This window comes from Seriola lalandi, unplaced genomic scaffold (genome assembly GCF_002814215.2).
Source record: "Seriola lalandi dorsalis isolate HSWRI2012SDOR001 ecotype SW California unplaced genomic scaffold, Sedor1 jcf7180002054591, whole genome shotgun sequence".
NCBI classification, from domain to species: domain Eukaryota; kingdom Metazoa; phylum Chordata; class Actinopteri; order Carangiformes; family Carangidae; genus Seriola; species Seriola lalandi.
The window spans coordinates 1,213,639-1,232,499 of NW_019525144.1; the positions used below are offsets into that span (position 1 = coordinate 1,213,639).

Here is an 18,861-nt window from a genome sequence, read left to right on the forward strand (position 1 = left end):
GCAGAGGGGGGGCTGAAAGAGGCTGAAAAGAGAGTGAGTGGGTGTTTTGCAAGGCAGCAGGGTGGTGGAGGTGGGGCACAGCTCCAGTCAGCCAAACAAGCATTGTCAATGTGGAGCCATAACTGCTGATGTTAGAACAAGTAATAATTTACCCAATTTCCCCTCAGGCAATCTTTAAAATTTCATCATCTAATCTAATTTAACATGACTGCAGCGCCTCAGTCAACTACGACTGAAGCGTCAAAAACAAGGTGGTAATGGAGATCCAAAGTGAGACAAGATCATTTATAGGTGGTGATGCAGTGAAAAGTCATGTTTGTGACTGCGGACGGCACATGCTTATATTCATGACGGACATATACTCACTCATTCGAGTCACACAGACTGTCAAGATCTGCATGGGTAGATCTAGAAAATGTGAGCAGTATTCAATTACTTTTTTTTTTCCTGTTGTGGTTGATTGTTCTCTGCATTCCCACAGGAGCTTTCTACATTCTCTCTCAACTACTAACTCTGAATTTTTCCTCTCTCAAGCAAAGACGTGTTTGAACTATGACATGAGGGAAAGTGTATATGAATGTAATATAAATAACTGTGCTAAAGAACTCAGTGGAATCTTGTTTTTTCAATCTTCTCCGGCCACTAAACCAATTTCCAGGTGCAGAAGTTTTATACAACCCCAGAATTTACAAGTCAGGATACTAATTGCATGTTACATTTTAGCGTCACGACATCAGCTACATTATAATTTATACAATTCATGTTTGCGGGACCTAGTGACAGCAGGTTAATGGTACAGCACTGTGTAGCCACAGGTTGTGTTCGAGTATTATGCAGTTCTGGGTTTTATATGCAGCTTACATACATAAAAGAGAATAATTTCAAATGTATGTTATTTTATATTAAAAATGTATCAATAAAATTCAAGATATCTACCTCCAGGGATGCAGCACATCTGTGACACAGTTTGAAATGAGTTGTAAAACCCTATTCGTATTATTAGTGAGTATGTAACCAGTTGGTATAAGGAAGCATCATGGCCAATCAAATCTGTTCTTTTAATTGCTTTTGAAAGTAGTTCACTTCCTGTGATGGCTTATTGATACTTTTTTTAAATATTGCATCAAGACTGGCTTCTCCAAAGAGGAAATTTTAACAGGCACAAATAAATATGGGGAACTAAATATAGGGAAATATTTAAAATAGGGCAGATTATGAATGAATGAATTTGAATTCATAATTTAGACACTGCTTTGTTTGTAAAGAGTTTTATATTGGAAGCCATTTTTTTGTTTGCTTTGCTTAAGCAAATTAAAGAGACATTCAATTGAACAAGTCATGCCTGATTAGACTCCTTCTAAGGACTGTGTGGATGTGTACAGAGTGTGCTTGATTTGATCTCCCTGATCCTCCAGTGAGTTCTGTGACACCTGTATTATTCTTATCGGTTAGAGCAGTTTGGTCACCTTATGTAAATCCAACTTCAACCTGTGCAGAGGTCTAATGAGGAAGAATAAGTGAAAACACCCGTGTGGATGTGCAGGGTCCTTTCCTTTTTCACAGATATTCTGATAGTAACATCACATCTAGTAGCATCACTGCATACAATAAAAACTACATAGAATAATTCTGTTAACATTAATTATTTTTTTGTTTGCTAAAAAACAAAACAAAAAAGCATAAAACAAAACCAAAAAAACAAACCATCTTCTGTCCTGCCACTGTCGTAATTACATGTACTGCTGTAACTGTACTAGATGATGATGACATGTTGTGCATCGGAGCCAAAGGTCTACAACAATTAAAAATGTGAAGTTTCAAGCAGCACTTGAGCAGCAGTCAAGAGGATGACGCACACAGTGCTGCACATCCAGCCACCCAGTGCTTTTAGATTCAGATTGAGGATCACTGAGAACAGGTGATCCAGAGGGATTTCAATGATGTGGAGTGAGAAAACTTTAAAATACCCTTAAGAGCTATCGTGAGCAACCTACGCCATGATGTAACAGTAAGGACCACGTTCCTTTTTCAGTGCAGTACAAGACTCTCGACATTTCGTAATGCTGTTGGACAGTGACTGGCTCCTCACCTCATTTCTGGCCCTATGACAGAGTGTCTGCGAAGCAAGGCCCTGGCCTTGGCGTTGGTCAGGTTGGAGGTAGGTTCTCCGTTGATGGCCAAGATGGCGTCCCCCACCCCTAGCCTGCCATCCTGGCTAACAGAGCCCCCCTGGACCACACTGCGCACCAGCATGCCTGAGCCGTCCTTGATTGCACTCACCGACATCCCTGCCAACACGCACACGTGTACACACACACACACACACACACACACACACACACATACACAAGCACAGGTGAGTGGAGGGTTGGCTAAGGCTGCTTTGAATCCATGCCAGACAGACACACAGTCGCCCAAACAAACACCTGACAGTGGCATAATCAGCATAATCAAGACAGACACTAGGCAGATTAGCACACAAACATGGCTACACATGCTTGACATTTACACAGCATCATCCTTCACAGTCACACTCACATAAGGTGCGCACACGCACACACACATACACAGAGTCACACACACTCACACCCACAGAGGGCACAGGGCACAGGTGACTAGAAGGGTAACACATGCCAGTTGTACAAACACCTGACTTTGGCTTTATCAAATTGGATGTTAGGCGGATTACACAAACACTTCATTAACGCAAACAGGCAGAAGCAGGTAAATCAGGCATCACACGCACACCTCATGCACACACATACACACACTGCAGAGAGGGAAGGCTAATGTGTGTAGTCTGGCCTATGGTGCCTGCGTACTACGCTGCTGTCTAACAACCACGCACATCCACAACACTATGGTCGTACATAATTTGAAGTTGGTCAAAGAAATGACTTTGTGCTTATTTTTTGATCAAATAAATAGTTTATTGTTTTTTGGTATTACATTCAAATTACAATACAATCATAGTGCCTGGAATACAATCAACTGGAGACACAGCTACTGACAGGACAAACAGAAGACACACATTTCAAAGACAAGAGAGGATTATGTTGAATGTCTCATTCAAATCAATCCAAATGTGTTGAAATACTATGACACACCATTACATCTGTTGGAAAAACGTTTAAACAATTTATGGTCAATTCCCAACATGGAAATTTCTATATGAAAATCTATTTGTTTTGACCTCAACAAAACATCTTTAGCATACTATAAACTTAAGTGCAACAGGTTCACACCATTCAAGAACAAGCAAAGACTTCTAATTAGGCTGTTTATATATTCGTGGTATTGACAAGCAAGGCAAGAGAAAAAGACCTCATTTGAGTCTATCAAACCTTTTCCTTTGACAACCTGCTCTAAAAGCCATACAGTCATTGTAATACAAACCAACCATTCACTGCACATACAGTACATGTCTCATCTCCAAAAATGGGCATAAAATCATAGTTATGTAATAGATAGAATTGTACATGGCACCTAATCATTGGAAGAAGGTAAAGTAGTACAAATAAATATTGTACTACAGTACTATTGCTCATAAAAAATCCCCCATATTTAAGCCTTACAGATACAGATGGTAACTCTGCCCATTTTGAAACTTTTGCTTCAAGTATATTTAAATTTACAAAACCAAAATCACATAAAATCTGTAAACCCTCCACATTTGGATTTCCAGAAAACTATGCTACATTAATATCTCAGCAACACAAGCTACAATATTTAAAACAAATGAAAACCAAAGAATGACACACAGACTGTTGGTTATGACCTTGAATTTCCTCTACCTATAAAAATGTACATAATTTCAAACTTTCACACACACACTCACACGCGCACACACACAAGCAGTGTGATGCCTTATTAGAGCATGTTTCCGGAATGTAAATGAGTTTGTTTCATTATGTTTTGCATAGTGCCCTTAGATGAAAGTGCAGGAGTGCCCTCCGCTACACCTTGTTATTTGCTCCCTGTCATGTCTGAGTAGCCAAACACTAGACTTAATATCGGAGCAGTTAAGACAAAGTACTGTGGAGTACATTGGAGTATTAGATTGATCAACATTCAAATTTAATACTCATGGGTTTCAATATTCGCTATTTATATTATTTTCACATTTGATCATTGATGCACTCCCTTACTAGTCCATCCTTTACCACCCACACATTCACACACGCACGCACACACACACACACACACACACACACACACACACACACACTCACACAGTGATCATCTCCTCTCTCAAGTATGAGGAGCACACCACTTCACCACTCTTCTTCAGGGTAGTCGTCATCACCACCGCCTATTAGCGCCATTATTGCCATGCCAGCGACGTACACACACCAAGACATCATCACCATGAGAAAGACGGAGAACATACCAAGGCTACGGTTACCCCGGACAACAGTGATTGTCCTCTCAAAGCTGGTGCGGGGAGGTGGAGGTGGAGGCGGGACTTGCTGCCTATCGTCGTCTTCCATGATGCTGAAGCGATTATGCAGCTGGCTTTCCTAAGAGAGAGACAATAGAGAGCATGTGTGAGTATGAGCATGAAGGTGGAGTAACAAATACATCAAACAAGAGAAAAAGTCTATGTGAGGCCATACTTAGGCACAGTGGTGTTGATGTTTAGCAGATATTACACTTAGCATGTTTACCATCTTAGTTTAGCATGCTAACACGTGAACATACTAATCAGCAGTAAAGACAAAGTGAGGATGAGGCCAATAGGTCAGAAACCAAAGCACTGGACAAACGTTAAGTTTGACCTGACAATGGCGCTAACAGCAAGGCCAGGAGATTTATTATTACAATTCATCCCCTGGGGACCACGAATGCCTATGCCTGATTTAGTGCCAATCTATTGAGTAGATGTTATTAATATTATATTAATATTATATTTGACTGATTAAGTGAAAACTTTGACTTTGAAAAGATATGAGAATTTATTCTCTAGACCTTAAAAATCTGCAGAAATTTTCATGATAAGATATTTCACTCTGAACCACAAATGTTCACCTCATGGTGGCACAAGAGGAGAAGTCAGAGGATCAACCAAAATCAGTAGGAGTCAATCTTTGTTGACCGTGAATGTTTGTACAAGAACTGATGGCAGTTCATCCAGTGTTTGTTGAGATATTTCAGTCTGGACCAAGGTGCTGGACCAACCAACCCACTGACTGACATTGCCATCCCTATAGATGCTAGCATTAGTAAAAAGTCAAGGGTGGTGTCTTGTAAAGAAAATAAATAGGGCTGTGCAGGAGCAGAAATAATGATGGACAACTGCAGATTTCCCACCTCATAGGCTTTGGTGCACATGACATAGAAGTCATAAAGTTTTAAAAAACTATCTGGTATGACAAAAAAAAAAGAAGAAGAAAATCAAACAACGATTAACTCCCAGGATGAAGACCTTTTGGAATAATTCTGAGATGTAAAACATGCAGAAGGGTAGACTTCCTTGGTCCCCCGGGCACTTCACAAAGGAGAAGGGCAACAAGGAAATCTTCTTTGAACCTTCACAGAAAGTACAAGCAGCACTGAATTTCTGAAGCTACCTTTGCAACAAGCCTGTCTTTGATGAGAACACTCTGACACTTGCTGCTCTGAGTCTCTTTGTGTGTGTGTGTGTGTGTGTGTACGTGTGAGAGACAGTGTGGCAAAATTGCATGTCCTTGTGTTAGACCAGGTGCCAGTGCTGTGCTGTGCAAGCAGTAAGCACTTTTCATTGAGAGGCAATTGTTGGTAATTAAGCAAAAGCGAGTACAAAAGGCTGCCTCAATAGGATTGAGTTGAGGCCACAATGGAGGAACACGTCTCTGACACTGAGCACTTTCTCTATACCTGACCCAGTGATACTGATACAGCCGGCTCTAAGCTCCCCGTTATAGAACGTGAACAGAGAGAACACACACCATCATGGTAATCTCCTTTGGAGCAGTTAAAATGGCTACCCACAGAATCTCGGGTTTGCATGGTAATGAGCAATGGACTACGAGATTCAAAGTGTTGCAGTGTTATTGTAACTGTCCCTGCAAAGATGTTTCCAGCTGAGTATAAAGCATCACAAAACACTCAACAACAAAAATCCTGTTATATGGTTGCGCATGATTATCCAACATACTGTTACACATTTTGGACATTTTGACAATTATGACAATTCTATTTATCTATAAATCTATATTCCCAGTAAGCACATAAAACTGCTGCTGTAAAAAAAATACAATAAACTGACTTTTATGCATGGTTTTACAATGCAACAGTATAGCACAAATTCTGCTGTTGATGCGTTTGTCAGGCCAACGGTAAGAAACAAATGTTGCCCTTTAGCCCCCCTGTGCACCACAGGAGAGTAAAGGGCAAAGAAAGTGAGCAGAAAGTGTGTCCAAAGAACTGTCCAGTGATACAAATAGTTTTTTGTGACTGATGCTAATGTTGTGTTGTCTGACATACCGTTGTTGTGTAATATGGCTGGATGACGCTGTTGTCCTCAGAGTTGAAAGTGTTGCTAGCCTCGGCTGCCTCAGCTAGCAGGCTGACCTGAGTGTGGCTGTCGGTGTCATCGCAGGAAGCCCGCGTGCTCCTCTCTGAGATGGGCGTTAAGCCGCCGCACAGTTCCAGCTGAGGGTATAAAGATGTCAAAGTTGAAATTACAGTTTGGAAAAAAAAAAAAAAAAACTCGCTGTGTGTTTCAAAGTTGAGCAAATTCACATGGAAGCAAACAGGCTAAAGAAGGTGACTGTAAATTAGACACCCTCTACTCCTCTCCTCTTCTCTCTCCATCTGTACTGTGGTCGAGCATTGTGTTCATCTCTCAGCTGCATTAAAAATTCAGACGGCCTGTAACTGGATTCTCTTTTCCTTGTTACTAAGCCACAGTCCAAAACAAAAGGGAGAAGAAATACAGTGAGTGCTCTAAAGAAAAAAACACATTTATGTAATTATCTTGTAGAACTGTGGATATAATATTAATCATGTTTTTAATTATAAAATGTTAGTTTGATGAGGATTTCATGAAGTGGTTATTTTTTTCATCATTAAAAAAATCAATGGATTATGCATATAGCATAAAAGTACATATACCACAATAGAAGATTGTCCCACTCCTAATTTACATTTAGTTTTATGTCTCAAATAAGTAATAATAAGTAATAACTAAAATTTACTCACGTGTCTTAAACAAATATTGAAATAAACTTCTCATACAATTAAATCTTGGTTTGCGCTGGTAGTCTGTGAGCTGCAGTGTCCCCAGTTCAAGTCTAGCCAGGGACCTTTATTTTATGTCATTCCCCATCTCTCCCCTCATGTCCCTCTACTGACAGATATCAAATCAAATAGTAGTAATTTAATCATCTTCACATACTGGCAGGGGTTTGGCAACACCAATGTGGACAAGTCCATAGCCGGTGGATTTGAGGACGTGCACAGCATAATCCAGGCTGGAGCCTTCCAGCTCAGTTTCATTAACGAACATGAGTCGGTCACCAGGCAGCAGGCGACCATCTCGATCTGCTACACCTCCAGGCACCAAGGACCGGATTACCAGAACTGTTTTAGTGGCATCTTCTGGATCCTGTAGAGTTAAACATTAGAATGGAGAGGAGGGTTTAGTTGGAAAATTTGAGAGAAATGAGATAGATGAATTCAAAGAAGAGATGAACGCAGGTAAACAACAGGATAAAAGAGACTTATTAATAAGAAAAGAAAATGGACTGCGTGATCTGAAAGAGGGACAACCTGCTATAATAAAACTATTATTTCTTAACATGGCTTGAAAACTTTAGCATAGATTTTTGCTAAACTCGGGCGTGTTTTTAATCTAAAATTTTAAACAGAAACTGTCAGCACACTTTTCAGTCAGTTTAGTTTATAAATACTGTATACAGAATACAAGAATTCTCCCTGTAGAATACAGAAGTCCACCTCTGTTCACTCTATCCAGCCCGACACTGATATTCTTAGACTGCAGCCTATTCCAGTCTGTTCTATTTGTAGAGAGGCTCAGGGGCATGTCTCTGACCTGGTAGTCCAGGATACTGAAGCCCAGTCCCGACTCGCCTTTCTCCAGCTCAACCACCTGAGCCTCTCTCTCCCACATGGCCAGAGGAGGTGACATGGGGGGCACGCCACGCTTGGTGATGTCCTCAGCTGTAGGACAGGGAATGACACAGCCCTGATCCAACTGGGACAAGCGCAGAGAAGAGAGAAGGCGCAGACAAGGAGATTGATAAGAAAAGAACAGCATGTCAGCTGCATCTTAGAGTGTCATTTCAACCTGTAATGTATAAAACCTGTAGTGTTGTTTATATTGTCTTAAGCAAAAGGATTTAGACACTAATACTTAATCCCTCCATTCATCCTTTCTTCAGTGTGTGCTTGCACCTTGTCATTGAACTCAGCCAGCAGTTCCTTCAGGGTGAGATGGACATCATCATCATCTTCTTCATCACTGTCAGGAACTGAAGGGGGTACGATGCGAGAGCACACCAGGCACACATGCATCGGCAGCTCCTTAAGAATACTGACCACCTCCTTATGTGTCTCTCCAATGAGAGGGATCCCATTCACCTGCCAGGAAGATAAATTATACATATATAAATATAGAAATACAGAAAGAGATTGGCTGAGTCATGCTTGTAGCCTCTGTAGAAATACAACATCTTGGTGTTGTTTTGGTGATATTATTGTAGGTTTGTGTCTGTCTCAAACTGTCACTGTGTCTGTGTGTACAATTACAGAAATCTACAACACAGTCCTTAAATTTGACATTTTTAGTGATATTTCAGTTTTAGGAACTGAGGAGCAATTAGTGGCCACAGTACATCAAATCACAGCAAGAACAATTAAAGCAGAAATCGGTAACTAAACCGAGTGTGGCTCGTTTAAAAACGTAGACGAACATGGGCTTTGCCACCCTGATGTCGTCTGAAGGAAATCAAAGGGCTGAGCAGTCACAATCATATTGGCTTGCGCACTCAAAAAGGCAGGGAAGACACGAGCCAGTGTGCAGCGTTTTCTACATGACATATATGTATATATATATAATTTAAGCTATTGTAGATTGTCCAAGCTTTCATGAGACTGCTCATCATGATGAGTGATACGTGTGGGTGCGTGAACTTGCCCAGCGGAGGGGGAGGAGGGCAAGCTCTCCCCCTACAGTACAGGCACAAATGCACAGAGGCACACACATTCACACCCACCTTGTTATAACTGGCTTTTGCTGCCTTACGGGAAAAAGTTGCACAGTGTGCTTGACATTGTGTGTGTTGAAAAGAGCACAAAACTATGCTGTATGGTATAAGTAAAAAAAAAAAAAAAAGAGGTTTGTCGTCTTATTATTACTAATCAGATATATGTGTAGGTATTCAAAAAACAATATCCCACCCACTCCAGGTGGCGGTTCTGAGAGCGCTTAAAAGAACAGGCTATTACTGCTAACCGCTTGAATGAAAGCTGAAAACATGAGAGAAACTAAGGCACTGTGAACCAGAGATAAACCATGAGGGAACCTTCTCATTAGTCATCCATTTCTGTCCCACAGATGTGGCGAAATAATCAGCCCACCTCAGATCATATCTTCATCAAACAGCGAAAGGATGAGAGGCAGAGCAGTTGGCTGAAAGGATCAGCATCAGACGGTTACCTCCAATATCTGGTCTCCGGTGATGATCTTGTCGTTTTGGCCGACGGGCCCCTCAGGTAAGATGGAGCATAGGTAATGATGTCCCGCCCGAGCCTCCAGACTGATGCCCAGACCGCTCGTCTCGCTGAAACGCTCCAGCTGACACACCTAAAAGAGCGATGTGGAAGTTGAGTGGTGGGAATCAGTGGAAGAGATGCAAAGGGTGTGGAGTGAACTTCATACTGTCAAATCTGGTTTTCTATTTTAAATGGGTAATAAAATGTAATGTTGCACAGGGTGAAATAAGATGAGGTATATACATACATACAATGCTAATATATTTTGATTGTGTTTTATATTTAATGCTTATCTTCATTACAGAGAGACGTACAATGACTTCATATCTGGGTCCAACCGCATGCTGCCACCTCCTCCTCAGGTCCTCCTCCTCAGCTGGCGTCAGCGTCACACCTGTGAAATGTGCACACATACAAAGACAACCACCCTCATATCCCACATTCAGATAATGCAACACACATCCTAATTCATATTGTACCGATGCCCTAAATGATCCAGTCAATAAAGAAGAGGATCCTGAGGTGATGAAAGCATCGCCTCGGCTGTTTTATAGAGAGAAGACAACATGTTTCTCCTTGTGCCAAAGCAGCATGTCAACACACAACCACTCAGACAGTCACACACACACACACACACACACACACACACACACACACACACACACACACACACACACTACAGGCTACTACATGCATATTCACACCCACCATCTTATGAATTTTTGGCAAACTAATGTTTTCTCGTTCATCTATTAAAGCCTCACAGCAATCAGGGCTTATTTGACTGTCCTCGCCAATCAAGCCCAAAAATCCTTCTCTAAATAAAGCCATCTATGCAGGCGGGGTGAGAGACAAATCATCTGGAATGAGTTGAATGAGTTGGATAAACACATGACTGCACAACACTATAAATAGACTCCCATCAAAGAGCATGCTTCGCTGCCACATTGCTGCTCCTAGAGCCCAATTAGCATATCAGACTAAGTCCCATGATCCAGTTCCAGACTGCAGTGCAGTATGGGAAAGGGGTGCTTACTGTTTCTGGAATCATGTCGGGGTCGTCTGCTGGCGTATGCTGCTCGCCGGGAGATTTCACGCAGAGAGCAGATTCCTGAGACAGGAAAAGACACTTTAGCATACATGCAGGGATTCAAACACGCTTGAGTTGAAAAGAAGACGTGTACACTTCCACAGTAAGCATTCGAGAGGTAACCACATGGAAGAGGTCGCAAAAGTTCATCAACAGCCCAAAGAAGCACCAAAATATGCTTAGTCCAGATATTGGAACTTGTCAGATTTTTTTCGTGCAGACAAATCAACTCAGTTACTTTCAGTTACTTCAAAACCAATCCCCTCATGATACAACTGAGCCAATATGTTCCCCTCTCTTAACACAAAGCACCTGTCTCTTGGATCTTGTTGAGGCCCGCTCTGTAGGGATTGCCCTCGTGGAAGCTGTGGGAGTGTCGGAGGGGCTGCAGGGGAGGAACCGGGGGTAGGATGTGGCTCAGACGGACGGCCTTCCTCAGCAACCTCAGTCTGACCAGAGGACCTGTCCTACGCAGCACCTCCATTGCCCTCTGCTCACTGCAGCCCTGCAGGCTCACCCCATCCACCTGTGGGAGGGGGCGAGAGATGTTAAAGCTGGGAGTAGGGAAAATAGCCAGGATGAAGGCGAAGGTATGATGCAGACAGAGGCAAAGTGTTCGTGGATTGCATGGAGGCACGACATGTGAGGGTGAATTAAATGGGAAAACGCAAAAAGAAATCAATAATAATCAAAAATAAAAACAGAGAGAGATGGAAAGAATAGGCAAAAACAAGAGATGATGAAGAGATGGATGGGAGTAAAAGTAAAACTAGAAGAATTCCCCTTCATCAGCTAAAAAAGACCCTAATTGGTGTGTATGGAACTACTAAAAGTTGCAAACTGTGCAGATTTCGAGATGCTGAAATCGTTAAGGTTCAGCAGAGAATACATTTCAGACAACAGGGTATTTGTCTTCAGAGAGCACAATAAAAAAGCTATCTGTTATGTTTTTAGTGGAACTCACAGATAGTATGATGTCTCCAATGTGGATGCGTCCATCTTGATCAACAGTGCTGCCTTTCACTATGCTCTTCACTATCACACCGGCACTGTAGACTGAGGAGGGCAAGAAAAATTAAAGGAAAATTAGCATTGATTATGTAAATGTAGCTCTAAACTCACACATCATCAATAATGACTTCCATTAAGGAGGTATTCTTTGTAATTGTATTATTTCCTCAATTTGCTTCCATCAACTTCGCTGCGAGTACTGATAATTGGCTCATTTTTCACAGAGTTAAAACTTAGTAGATATTACCTGAGTTTAGGTCACCTATGTAGCTAGCGATGGTGAATCCCAGGCCCCGGCTGTTTTTAGTGAACTGCACACTGAACTCATAGTCATCATTCAAGTCATTGAGCTGGAAAGGAGCACAGACAGAAAAATCTTATGCTTATTTTTTGGGTTTAAAGACTACCGTATGACACATTCAATGTCAGTGATTAGCCAATTATGTGATTCTGTACACACGCACACACTAACACAGACACACAGACACAGACACACACACACACACACTCACACACACACACACACACACACACACACACACACACACACACACACACGCACACACACCTTGCCATCCAAGCTGTCCTGGCTGAGGACAGGAGAGGAAAGGTGGTTGTCCTTGGTAATATCCCTGGCAATGAGCAGTTTCACCTTGCTACCAGCATTTCGCAGCACCTGGGCCAGGTGGTCATTTGTGAAAGGGTGAAAAGTGAGTGTGTGAAAAAAAAAAAAAAAAAAAAACATAAAATGAAAAATCTGAATCTGAATGAAAAAGAGACAGCTGCCCTGGAAAGGCAGCATGGCATACAGTGGATCAGACCTGTTCAGAGCTGCTTTTTCCATGGAAAAAGATGCAGCTCTACGCTGCTGTTTAACAGAAGTGGGGGTGTGAAGGTGTTCTTAAACATTGTTTTTTTGTTTTGGTCTTACAAAAGTTTTAAAAAAAGAAAAGACTTCAGAGAGAGAGCTTAACTGACTTGCGGCAAATATATGTCTGGTTAATTTTCCTACAGCAGCGCACTCTCCTGAGCTTTTGTATGGACCCATCTAGAACTGTCTTCCATAAAGTGGATGGAAAAGCCCAAAATGGGGCTACCAATAGATACACACAGGGACTGGGCCACACTGCTAGGTCAGATTTATCTTATCACATATTAAATAAAGCTTTATCATTGCAGAAATAGATTTATGGTGAAAAAAGCAATTCAACTCATCATCAGCTTTTCTAGAGTTTCTGGAAATGACGCCTCACCTGTGCCACCTGCTCGCTGTTCATGCCCGCCAGATCTGTATCTCCGATGCGCAGGATCTGGTCTCCACTACTCAGGCGCTTATCCTGGGGAGCCCCATTACAACAAAAACATTCAGAAGCTGATCGTAATGGAAATATTTAATACATTCTGCATATTCTACTCAACATGTTTCACTTCAATACATTTCAGTACGGTGTTTGTTCTGAGATTTCATTCATTAAAGATAGTGGTTTGACCATTTGGAAAACAAATATAAGTCATAAAGTGTTAATTTGTGAGCTCTAAAGGAGCTATTTATTTTGCTATTGCTACATGGCCAACGTTAGTATTGACAGCTGTTTACCTCAGTAATTGATACATTTACAGGAGGTTATAATACGCCCTCTCAGCAGAGCTACTTCTTCAAGGCAGATGGGATGCTACAGTGACGCAAAAGTAATGAGACAGTTCGACTGGACCAGGGCTAGCTGGTTAGCATGCTAACTTCAGTGGAAGAAAAGAAGTGATAGAAATAGCAAAGCAAGAGGGTTGTTTTCCACTGCTGGAGACAGCTCTTGGAAAATTAATTTTGACAAAAAAAAAAAAAGGTTTGATACTGAACTCACATCATTTCTTCTAGACTGGTAAATAGACAGCTGCTGATGCCAACGTTGGCTATGTAGCCATAGCAACAGTTACAAATAGCTCCTTTAAAAGGTGCTGGTTGGAGTTTTTTTCTTACTGATGGACACAACCAGGCGAGGTGTTACCCCATTTCCAGTTTCTAAGCTAACAAACGCCTGGCTGTAGCTTCATAATTAACGGACAAACATGTCAGTGGTATTGATATTATAAGAGATTGAAAAACCATATTTCATAAAATGTCTAAAAAAACAAAACTATTCCTTTGATAGATTGGCAGGCGGATTTACCCGGCCGGCAGCTCCTCCAGGAAGGATGGTCTTGACCATGACTCCTGTGTTCCGCCCTCCTATGATGCCAAAGCCAAGCCCCTTACCATCATTGGTCAGCTCAATCATCTCCACATGACGCCTCTAATGTGGCAGAGGTTAGAAGAGAAGGGAGAGAGAGAAGAGGGGGAGAGGGAGGAAAAATCTATTCTAATTAGACTGGTAAAAATAAAGTGAAACAGCTGAAGCTGAATGTGCTTGATACCCTTGTTTATCTAGATCCACAGAGACAAACCTAGCTCTACAGTAACACCTCACTTGCAACATCAATGTACCTCATGAGCAATAGCAGACAGGTTTCTCCCCATCGACATGGTGCGGGAGATTCGAGGGGGAGTGCAGTACTAAAAAATAAATGTCATGCGTAAAATAAAAGCAACCCCTTAAATGACATTGAGTTAGCTGAGCAGCCTCTTATGACCAGCTGAAACCCTCAGATGATGTGATATCCAGCTGTGCCTGAGATTTATAAAGCAATATAATATTCTCAAATGTAAAATGTGACATTTCGAATGGTAATGTGTTATATTTTACAATTGAAAGAAAAAAAATTATTTGCTTAGCTCAAGAACTGAGTGCTTTAAAAATACATTGCCCTATAACTAACGTCTTCCCCTTAAATTAAATTTCTTTTATGATGGCTATTTTACATACCTGTGATTCGGTGGGAATGCAGTTGCCTGGGTAAATGTCTGAGAAGGACAGATCCTGTGAGCCTAGAGAGGAGATGCTGCCTTCCCTGTGGAAGGATCTGGCAGTGCTGGGCCTTCGGTTCTCCACGGCCCATGTGTAGGAGTCACTGTGGCTCAGTGTCTTCAGCCCTACCGCCATGCCCTGGCACGGTCCACAGTTCATGGACACAGATTTGGAAATGCCCTTCCCCTGGTAGGGTAAAGGAGGAACAGATACGACACATGGAGAGATGAGAAGAAGAGGATAAAAAGTGTAAAAATGGAGGGGATGGAAGTGGGAGAGATGGATGGGGTTTGAAAGAGAGCGAATAGATGAATTGGAGAAGGATTGAAGGATGCAAGGGAAGGGAGAAAGAAAGATTGTTAGGAAAATGGATGGCGGAGATAAAGAGATGGGGAAGGGGGTTGATACAGAGGTGGAGACATTAATTGAAGAGAGGAGATATGGAGACAGAGAGGAAAGGGATGAGGGTGAGGGAGTGATGGAGGGAAATGGAAAGGATAAAGGAGATGGGAAAGGAGAGCATTGTGAGACAATGAAGAAAGATGTAGGATAGAGAGCAGGGAGGGAGGGTTAATGTGTGTTAGCCAAAAGAAAAAAAATATATATAGAAAAATAGGTTTAAAATCGAGCAGAGAGGGAAAAGATAAAAGAGCAGCAACACGAGGATCTCAGATAAAGGCTTCTGCTCAATACCACATAACCACAAAACTGATCCCTTTTGTCTTTCAGGTTCTCTGTTTCAAAGTTTTGCAAAGGACTTTGAGTAGATGCTTATTTCTGATCTGCATGCTATTCCACCTTAACGACTTTGACACCTGTCGAATCAGCAGTAGTAGAATAAAAGATGAAACACTATCAAAATAGTAATAGGCAACTTCACACCATATGCACTTAGGTTACTAATACTGTAAGAGAACTTACAGAGGAACTTGAATTAATAAAAACCTGTGTCAGTGTCTGTCCTGATAAAAATCCAGAAACCTTTGACATAATCCAGTGCCACATTTCCTGCAGTGCAGAGATGCTAAACGGCTACAGGCTTACGCCACATTGCTAATGTAGTAACGCATGTGTGTGGAGACTGTGGGGCTTATAGGGTTAGCCTATTACAACAAACATCAGCAGGCAATTACCAAGCCATGATGCTTAACACTGACTCACTATATATCACTCACTATATATATATATATATTTGGGCTATGGGTCAGAAGATGTGTGTAAATAATATAATATTGTTCCAAGACGCACTGGTATATCAGCTATTACCAGAACCACATCCCACACACACACACACACACACACACACACACACACACACACACACACACACACACACACACACACACCAGCTCAAGACTTATGACAATGTTACAGATGACTTCTGTAAACTCCTCAACATGATATATAGCCACTTCTTCCTTCCCCTCTCTCGCTCTCCCTTGCTCTCTCTCTTTTCTCAGGGCTTTAGTGGTAAGCTTAGGTAAGCTGATTACTCATCCAGTTTGGTTCCTGCATTCAGTATTTTAGGAATGATTCCGGCTCCTTCCCCGCCATTCAATATACACCAAACACCTACACAGTCATGCTCGCGCTTTACCTTCGCCACGGGCTTCCGCTGAGCTTGCTGTAAGCTGAGTATATGATGGAACAGGGGGCTCTGCAGGACAGTCTTTAGCAGGGAGAGTTTCTCCTGTGTGGGGGCCTCCCCTCTCTCCTTCAGTTTGGCTTGCAGTCTCTCCACAGCCTCCAAGGCACACTGAGTATCTGCAGAGAAATTGTATATCATTCATGTCATACAGTAACAGGATTTCTCCCATTTGGCTTTGCGTTAAAGTTTTCCGCATGTTGCAGCAGCTCCTGGGCGACCATGACACAAACCAGAGGCTTTCATAATAAGCTAAGAAATGTCAACACTTAACAGGTACTGGTGCGAAAATAAATGAGCTTTCCCCAGATCTGCAAAATGACTTTGTTAAAATACAACATCTGTGTTCCAATCCAAAATCGCTGCTTCTGTCAGCGCTGATCCACAATGTGTCAGCTATTGAAAACAACTGTGTTTTGGAGGTTTGAGTTGCCGTGAGCTGTGCTTGTCTGAAAAGATATCCCTGAACCCTGAGTGTGAGTTCTTTCAATTTCAGTTTAAAGAAAAAAATAAAAATAAAATAAAAATACTATCACATTCCTCTCTTCTCAATTTTCTGGCAAAGTTATTAAGTTTCCAAAATCAAAATTTTGGTTCACCTGTGGCCAACAAGTGAAAAATAATGTTCCGGCTTTAAAGAATTTAATCACACTTTCACTAAAAAAAAAGCACTAAAAAGCAAAAGCAAAAGCAAAAAAAACAAAAAACAAAAAAAACCTGAAGCCTGGTGTCAGGTCATATTGCCCTTGTTTATTTAGAGGAGCAGCAGCTAATGAGCAGGAGCCACAATTGCAGTAATTGTATGTGGCAGAAGGTTAAGACCCTGTAAACTCTTCACCACAAAGTTTTGACTACCGACTAGGTCGTGAGTCCTTTGCCACCTGCACATGTAAGTATTCCTTCCTCCCTGGCTGTTGCAGCCATGCCCTGACACCTTAATTGTAAGCCTCTGATGATGGCCGTGGAGGGGAGTCTTACTGAGGTTATTGGAACTTGGTTGGCTTTAAACAGCTCCTTACATTTGCAAGCCACTGAACGCACTTACCCATGATTTCCATCACCGCCTGACAGGTTGCTCAGATGAATTGCTGCTTTGTGACTCTCTGCCTTAGTTAGATGTCATTCTTCTCTGTTTGGCACCTGCAACGCGAATAACAACAAAATACAAAAGGGTTTGTGCTTCAGCAAGACCTGATACAGACAGTCTGTTTACATTTTGGTGACAGTGTATTTGTGAAGGATGACAGTGTGTTTGTAGACTACAAGTGTCAAGGTGAGGTTTCACCTTGAAGACATTTCCACTGTTCACACACTTTATTACAATTATAGCGGGAGCCCCCCCCACCCCAAACTAATCAGTCTTCCTCTCCTTATATTTATCTTACACCTGTTCAGCAGCATGTCTCATTGTACCTCGACATCCTCACTTCCAGGGCCTGTGCCATGCTTGTTTGCAAGCGCCTTAATGCTCTTTAGCAGGATTTAAATCTTCTCCAAAAGGCTTTATCAGCCAGTGATGGTAATTAACAGCGACACATGGCCTCCCGACCATTCTGACTTGAGGGGGAGCCTGTATTGCTTCAAAACACGATACCAATGACATGATTTGATTTGCAAAACGATGGGCTGGAAATGACAACGTCTCATCTGAAATCTAATTAGAGGCCATTGATAGGCACGATGGGTATCGCAGCACTTATATGCCCTTCACGGCAGCCTAATGAAATCTTTATCTTATACCTGTTGATAGTAACGCCATGCTTACTGCTTCGAAATAGAAAAAAAAAATCAGATGACTGATTTACAGTAATTATGCAGGCTCCTTAGCATCTAATTTGATATGTAATCTATAAAACAATCAATTAATCTGTCTTTAAAAATGACCGGGGCACATTAGACCTATCGCTGTGACGAACAGACGGACACCATGCAGTCCAGAAACGCTTGTTGCAGAAAGCCTCATCTCACCTCCATTGCATCGCCGGTGGGCTATCAACAGGTCCCCACTGAGTTCCAAGCACAGCACGTCCTCCACCTCCACCAGTCCGCAGGGCAGATTTGCCTGAACCGAATACCAAGAATGACACTTTCCTGATGGGACAAGTCATAACAGCTTATTGAGAGACGGCACGATATCAAGAAGCAAGCTGAGCGCTTTATTTTCCAGCATTGTGTCCGCGGCTTTTGTGCGCTCCGTGCAGTGCGCATGTCACCCTCTGATCTTCAGGCACAGAGGGCTCATCCCTAATGAAAAAGAACTAGTCTACAGTAATCCTGTAATGTATTTCACTGGGGCACTCTGCAAACAATTCTCGTTGTCCCCAATACTAACCTAATGGGAAAATTGTTGTGTTAAAAAAGAAAAAAAAAAAAAGAAAGTGAGAATATCATAGAAATGTGTTATTAAATATTGGCCTAATAGTAGCCCAAGACTGAAATCAAAATACCAGCTGGAGCTACAAAAATTGGTAGAAAGATGGTACACATTTTTATTAAGT

At 41.8% G+C, this 18,861-nt stretch overlaps 1 protein-coding gene across 1 annotated transcript in view; it reads right to left on the reverse strand.

Annotated features, from left to right (window-relative positions):
* The window catches only part of LOC111664565 (multiple PDZ domain protein), a 37,803-nt gene extending 19,256 nt beyond the window's left edge, over positions 1 to 18,547 (reverse strand). Inside the window, exons 1-21 of the mRNA XM_023419223.2 lie at positions 18,332 to 18,547; positions 17,409 to 17,503; positions 16,316 to 16,482; positions 14,677 to 14,904; positions 14,298 to 14,366; positions 13,984 to 14,106; positions 13,072 to 13,155; positions 12,387 to 12,494; positions 12,066 to 12,168; positions 11,772 to 11,863; positions 11,120 to 11,333; positions 10,754 to 10,828; positions 10,032 to 10,111; positions 9,662 to 9,808; positions 8,398 to 8,583; positions 8,036 to 8,197; positions 7,379 to 7,588; positions 6,466 to 6,633; positions 4,391 to 4,520; positions 2,090 to 2,288; positions 367 to 408 (exon numbers count right to left, since the gene is read on the reverse strand). Coding sequence (XP_023274991.1) covers positions 367 to 408; positions 2,090 to 2,288; positions 4,391 to 4,520; positions 6,466 to 6,633; positions 7,379 to 7,588; positions 8,036 to 8,197; positions 8,398 to 8,583; positions 9,662 to 9,808; positions 10,032 to 10,111; positions 10,754 to 10,828; positions 11,120 to 11,333; positions 11,772 to 11,863; positions 12,066 to 12,168; positions 12,387 to 12,494; positions 13,072 to 13,155; positions 13,984 to 14,106; positions 14,298 to 14,366; positions 14,677 to 14,904; positions 16,316 to 16,482; positions 17,409 to 17,421 — 2,600 coding nt within the window. The 5' untranslated portion in view covers positions 17,422 to 17,503; positions 18,332 to 18,547. The remainder of the gene's footprint in view (positions 1 to 366; positions 409 to 2,089; positions 2,289 to 4,390; positions 4,521 to 6,465; positions 6,634 to 7,378; positions 7,589 to 8,035; positions 8,198 to 8,397; positions 8,584 to 9,661; positions 9,809 to 10,031; positions 10,112 to 10,753; positions 10,829 to 11,119; positions 11,334 to 11,771; positions 11,864 to 12,065; positions 12,169 to 12,386; positions 12,495 to 13,071; positions 13,156 to 13,983; positions 14,107 to 14,297; positions 14,367 to 14,676; positions 14,905 to 16,315; positions 16,483 to 17,408; positions 17,504 to 18,331) is intronic.
* Positions 18,548 to 18,861: the final 314 nt, after the last annotated feature.